Source organism: Varanus komodoensis, unplaced genomic scaffold (assembly GCF_004798865.1).
Source record: "Varanus komodoensis strain SLA01 unplaced genomic scaffold, ASM479886v1 scaffold10, whole genome shotgun sequence".
NCBI classification, from domain to species: Eukaryota; Metazoa; Chordata; class Lepidosauria; order Squamata; family Varanidae; genus Varanus; species Varanus komodoensis.
The window spans coordinates 16,052,986-16,059,698 of NW_025335269.1; the positions used below are offsets into that span (position 1 = coordinate 16,052,986).

The 6,713-nt window shown below is 41.3% G+C and overlaps 2 protein-coding genes across 6 annotated transcripts in view; one reads left to right on the top strand and one right to left on the bottom strand.

Moving 5' to 3' along the window:
- The window catches only part of BBS9 (Bardet-Biedl syndrome 9), a 271,501-nt gene extending 270,504 nt beyond the window's left edge, over positions 1-997 (bottom strand). For all 4 annotated transcript variants that reach the window (XR_006417058.1, XM_044454645.1, XM_044454636.1 and 1 more), the window contains exon 1: positions 680-997. The gene's annotated coding sequence lies outside the window, so the exon portion shown is untranslated. The remainder of the gene's footprint in view (positions 1-679) is intronic.
- A 253-nt stretch (positions 998-1,250) lies between these two features.
- Positions 1,251-6,713, top strand: part of NT5C3A (5'-nucleotidase, cytosolic IIIA) — a 36,968-nt gene continuing 31,505 nt past the window's right edge. Inside the window, exon 1 of one of the 2 annotated variants that reach the window (XM_044454691.1) lies at positions 1,251-1,953. In XM_044454691.1, the coding sequence (XP_044310626.1) occupies positions 1,816-1,953 (138 nt within the window). In that variant the 5' untranslated portion in view covers positions 1,251-1,815. The remainder of the gene's footprint in view (positions 1,954-6,713) is intronic. The other variant, XM_044454709.1, reaches the window with a different exon arrangement.

The following is a 6,713-nucleotide window of genomic DNA, read 5'->3' on the forward strand; positions in this document are numbered from 1 at the left end:
TTTGTATGCTTCTCCAATCCTTTTCTTATATACTGAAAAAATTTATAATAAATAGATCATACATCTATTGTGCTAAAATCTATCTGATATCCAAATCACAATCCATTTCTTTAGGCAAATATAGCTAAAATATCACTTGCCATAAAGAGTGCAAAAACTGGAGGTATAGGCCTTACATAAATTGTTCAGCTGTCAGTAAGACTTTCCAATGCTAAATATTATTCTGAATGAAACCACCACGGTGAGTTCCAACTGATTTTGGTAATTCCAGTAATAGGAACAGTTTACACCAATGTACATCATTGTACCCAGACAAGAGGGCTTTACACATACAGGATACTTGTTCATCCATGCTCATTTTTACTGAGAGTTTCCACTGTGCTCAATGGGCCTTAATCTCAGCTAAGCATCCCTAAAGGTAGAGTTGTACCATGAAAATCCTGTTGTTTGTAAGCACCACTGAATACACTGATACTTACTTCTGCAATGTAATGCACAGGACTGAAATACAACGCTACACATTCAATACAATCATCTACCTATTTTCCTTTGGAGTAAATCCCACTAAACTCTGTAGGAAGTACTACTGAGAAAACGTCCAAAGGGATCGACAATAAATCAAATGACAGCATCTGTCTCCTTCAGCATAAAACATGAAATTAAACGCCTTTTTACTCACCCGACCTACCGGGAAGCCTTTTTTCTTCTCTCCCCGTACCCCTTCCCTCAATCACAACAATGCAGAAGCAATAACCGTCCGTTCAGCGTGGGCGCTTTGGACTTTCAAGAAAGTCTTTTTCGGCCCAAACAGAGTTCTAGAGCTAAGACTGTCCAGGACGTGCAAGTTCTTGTCATAAATGCCCTCCTTCAGGTAGCAGCGTGTTACGGCAAGCCATATAAATAAATAGTAGAGGACAGGGCACAAATAGAGAATAAGCTTTCTCGAGCTGGTGCTACAAAGAAAGAGGGAATCTCCTTGATACTAGACGGAGAAGCAATCACAACTCAGTTAGCTCTGCTCGCCGCCATCTTTGCTCCCGTTGTCATAGCGCCCCAACAACCAACGTCAGCCCCGCCCACTCCCCGTTCTCGAGGAAAGGCGCTTGGAGAAGAGGGCGGAGAAAGCTGCTGCTGAAGTGCGGCCGTCGTATTCCAGGCGGCGCAGCGCATGCTGGGAGATGTAGTCTTAGCCAAAAGGTAAGCATGGGTGGACTAAAGGCAGTTTGGACTGTACTATCCTTTATCGGAGGAGAGGAAATGCTGCCCCCGCAATAGCGAAGCGCTTGTCGTCCCGCATTCTGCTCTAGTTGTTCGCGTCCATTTTGTAACGTGCTTAGAAGAAGGCGATGAAAGGGATTCTTTCACCTCGAATTTAAATAAGCTGTTTGGAGCAGGACAAAATAAATCGGACGAAAGGCGCACACTCTCCCGCGGGTTAGAGTGGCTTCTCCCGCCCAGAGTGGCCGGCCACTTCCTCAGAGTCCTTGCTGAACTCAAGCGCCCGAAAGCGTGTCTAGCAGCAACCGCCGTTCCTCTGGCAGGGAAGCGGTTGGCTACGCGCGCGCCGTGGTGGCAGAAGCCGGGAGAGGCTGCGGCGATAGAGGGCAAGGGGAGTCGAACGCCGCCAACGCCGCCGCGGCTTTTGCTCTCCGAGCCGCCGCGGCTTTGGGACCGAGGGACGGTGCTGTCGCCGGCGGTGCGCAGCACCTGCCAGAGCTGCCTCAGGGGAGAAAATCGCGCGGGCCGTCGTCCGACCCGTGACATCGCCGCCGTACTTTCTGCTTTCGAGGCCGAAGCGTGAGCCCGACGAGAACCATGGACAAGAGCGCCGTAGCCAAAATGGGAGCGATGGCTAGCGCCAGCGTGTGCGCCCTAGTTGGAGGGGTGGTCCTGGCGCAGTACATCTTCACCATCAAGAAGAAGACGGGCCGGAAGACCAAGATTATAGAAATGGTAGGTGCGCTGTCGGGAGATGAGGGCACTGAGAGCCCAGCGTAGTGTGTTGGTTAAGATCGTGGGGCTGGGAATCAGGCGATCCTGGCTCTAGTCCCCGATCAGGCATGGAGCCAACTGGGTGACTTTGAGCCAGTCACAGACTCTCAGCCCAACCTACCTCACAGAGTTGTTGTTGTGCGAATACGATTGAGAGCGGGAGGAGGAGAATGATGTAGGGCGAGGTAGAAATCAAATAAATAATAGATGCGCGATCTTATGCGTGTTGCCTCAGCAGTGAGTCACGTGTTTGCCCAAGGCAAGGCACATCTTGTGGTCAACACTGTGTACAGACCTGTGCACTTGGGACTTCTTCCTACTGAATAGCATGGATTTAATTTTCTGAAAGCATACTTAGGATCAATCCTCTGCATGCTGTTTTGAAGTAAGTCCTGCTCAGATCAATAGTGGTTCCTGTGCATAGTGGTTCAGAAGTGTGCAAGCTTCCCTATGCATGTGCAAGCCCTAAAGATAGAGTTAGTCATATTTATGACGCTTGTGGCACTTGAAGGCTGAGCTGTTTTTCCTACCATAAGCTTTTCTGGATTGAAGTACTCATCAGATACATGAAATGTCATGAAGATTTTCTGGTTTATATATTGTACATATGATGTGTGTAAGGGAAGGGGTGGGAAGAGTGTTGTTGTGAGGCCAGGAAATGAACGGCAGAAAGTACTGGTAGTGTCAGTTGCATTATTAAAGGCTGTGGTTTACAAAACGATTACTGATTGCTTTATTTATTATATTTATATTCTGCCATTTTTGTTTTCAAGGAATGTAGGGCAGCTTACATGATTCTCTTCCCCTCCATCTTACCCTCACAACAACAACCCTGTGATGTAGTTTGAACTGAGAATCAGTGACTGGCCCAACTCATCCAGTGAGTTCCTTGACTGATTGGAGACTAGAACCCTGAGATAAGGCCCAGTCCTAGTCTTGTACTCTTAACCACTACACCACATTGGCTCTCTAGGGTGATATTTGATATCACAAACATCCTTGCAGCCGGAAAATCAAGGAAAGGTGCAGTCCTATGGAGATCAGCGTAAGTCCTCCATACTCAGAAGATCATCCAAGCTTATGCAGTGCAAAGCCAGAGGAACAATGATACAATCTCTGCTGTTTTCAGCAGTCTGGTCACAGCATTTCAGATCTCATATTCTGGTCTCCGTAATCTCCTCTCCGCTACCCAAAATGTGCCCTTTCACCCATCGCCAAGTTTGTTTCCCGTCATCAGAGCAGCCAGTGCAATTCTTTCCTTAGACAATGCCTAGAAAGCACAAGATTTCTCCCTTGTAGTGTCTTGAAAAATTCCTATATCCCAATTCATGCTTCTGGCAATAGAACTGAATGCTAACTCTAATCTCTCATCCTAATCTGAGACTATTGAATTAAAATCACTCTTCTGAAGGGAGTACAGGTCACTCCTAACAAAATTATTTTTAAACAGTCTGATATAGCCAGGTTCAGTTCTATTACCAGAGACTTGAATCAGGATAAAGGATTGTTTTCTCATGACATACATTATATGCATGGATTGACTTACCTAGTACCAGGATATGTGTGTTATCAGTAGCAACTTTTTCATGCTTGATCACATTGCTAATAATGGACTGCCACTGTGTAAATACCTTCTGCGTTTCATTTTCTTTTACTCTCAGTGTTTACCATAGGAACATAGGATTCTATCTCAGATTGTGGTCAGACTGTTGGTCCTCCTGGCTCAGTATTATTATACTAACTTTCCAGGATTTCAGGCAGGATTATTTTCAGCCCTACTTGGAGACATCCGAGATTAAAACGGAGACTTTAGCATGTACAGCATGTACTCTAATGCTGCACCATGGACCTCCATCCCCTCCCCCAGAGACCATATGTACTGTATAGGTAAAAGCTTCACACTCACTCACTAAGAATTCATGCAACTGATTTAGTAGACTATAGTCCATATAATCTTATGTCAGAATAATACTGTTAGTCTTTAAGTCACCACATGACTATGTTTGTGCAGCAATAAAGTAATGGCTACCTCTCTGGAAATGTTTAATCCTGAGTGAATATGCTTATGGTATGGCTACATTTCTATGATCACTTACTATGTGGAGTTAGCTTCACAGTAATGACTAAGAAAATAAAGAAAAATCTTGTTTACTCTTTCTAACCATCATAAAAGCATATGTTTAATCATCTCTTTGAAGGGTCTTGGTGAGGTGGAAAGAGAGAGAGTAGGTTCTTCCTGTAGCTAAATATACAAACCAAGTCTTCAGCATATCACCGTCCAAACTCACACCAGTTACTATGTCATAATATCATTTAATCATAATCATAACTGACATGTTTAAGCAGTAGATAGGAACATGAGAACTGGTTCTGTCCAGCATTCTGTTTTCATAGTGGCTAACCAGATCCCTCTAAGAAGCCCATGAGCAGGATATAAATACAAAAGAATGATCTCTCTCATTGTTTCATCATATTCTTACAGATACGTAATGTAGGGATACACTTACTAAACATAAGTAACCAGAGATGAATAATCACTGTGAAACCCAAGGCTTGGTCCTATGCATATGATTTGAAAGCTAGAAATGAAGGTAATGGTGGGCAATGGATGGACAAAGCTGTTCTAATACATCTAGAATTTGTGGCACAATCAGAAAGTAGTAGCAGAGTTCAGTGCTTTCCTGACTGAAGGAGTAATTTTTTTGAGTAGATGCATCTCTGGCAGAATGTTCCTCCTAGATCAGTGAACAGGCCAAGCTTAATATCTGGAATCAGTTTCACATTCTTCTTGCTTAAGAGCAGTGAGAAAGTTACCTTCCACAGGTTTTCCTGTTATTTAACACTGGTTTCAGCCCAGCTAATGTATTTCCTGTCTTACATAACTTTTGTTCTTTCTCTTCAATGCCCAATGATTTGGCAATATTATATATGTGTTTCTTATGACTGTGTTTCTTATGGCTGTGTTTCTTATGACATGTTTTCCCCATGAAAATATATGCCTACAAAATATCTGCATAAAAAATGAAGGACTATGTCCTATGCACACTTATCTGGAAATACATCCCATAGAAATTATTGCAGCATACTTCTGAATAACAGTACGCTTGGGCTAAGAGTTTCATAAAAGTGTGGGCTATTCTGGGTACCATGATTTCGAAAAATAACAGTGCAGAACAGTATATAGAATTGTTTTTGATTAGGAATTGTAACTTTTCTGTGTTTAGAATTTCCTAACATCTTGAAATTGTGCAGAGATAACATACCAACCATCACTCTAACCACCCTTACTGATGAGGTACACCAAGCCCCTAGGTGCTTCTATTCAATCTCATGGAGCATGCTTCCCAAGTTAGACAGCTCCTTGACTACTAAGGAAAAAGCCTTGTACTGCTATTTAATCTTGTCCCGGTAACAGACTTTTTATAGATAAGAGAACAGAAACAGTGGTGAAAATAAAGAAGGTTAGAAATAGAAGATTATGACTTCTGTATGCCATGTTGTTGGCATGTTGTTGGCAACTGCCTCATTCTGTTGATGAGGCAGTTGATTCTTGTAAAAGCCTTGTCTGGAAGCAGCTAAAGTGAATAAAACTTGGATTGACACTTCAAGCTCTGGTTCCTAATATGTTTATATTGGGTTCTAATTTTCTCATACAGGAAAAATTAGACAAAGTGTATAATTGAGGAACACTTAAGATAAAGCTGCTTACGTATCTTTAATTTTATGTAACATCTTCCTCTTCACAGGTGAGAAAAGGCAGTATATAAAGGGAATGTAATAATATTTTGGATGCTAGGCCATATGTCCAAATGTTGGATGAAAACTTACCGTGCAGAATCTTCTTGTGCTTAAGGGAACATGGAGCTATAAACTCCATTTTAACCCTTTTGATTAAAAAAAATATAACTATATCCTTGCCCAAAATCAGTAATCATGAAACAATGCAAGTGTTATATAACTATAATTTATTGGACAACTTAGCCATATTCAGTTGGAACAGCTATTTGCATAACTGATTCTACAGATTTTTATTTTTATTTGACACTGTATTATTTGATATTTTTATTTTAATGGCCACCCAAAGAGCATAATACTAGTGGGTGGCTTTTATACAAATCTAATAAAATAAATAATATTTATTAAATTTAAAATACAATAACTTGAATTAATTTATATTCACCTAATTATGCTCCAGACTTTCAGACTAGGTTATGTGAATTGGTAAATACCCTTCTGTTTTTTTAATTATTTTTATTAGCCTTACCTGTGTACTTCAAAAAAGAAGAAGCTATATTGGCACACATTATCTGAATTATATATCCCCTGTTCTAAATTGTTGATCACAAACAACATTTATATGTTTAGGGAAAATATAACTTCTTCACTTTATTTCTTGAAAGCCTTGGATCATTGTGCTGCTACAAAATTGGTTCCATAGAATATAGATGTAGAGAAAGCTCCATCATTAAACTTGTCCTAGAAATAATTGTACACAGATGATTAAAATGTCAGCCATACATATGGTATGGCCCACATTTTACTGGGCCTGTTTATTTAGTGGTTCTACTTGATTTTTGTCTTTTTGACCTCATGTATTTCCTTCCTGCATCTCTATTAAGACTTTAGCAATACTGTAAAAATAAGGGAAATGTGCTCCATCTTTGTTTCTCTGGAATTGATGAATCATATAAATCAGCACCACGCAGAGCATTGGGACTGCC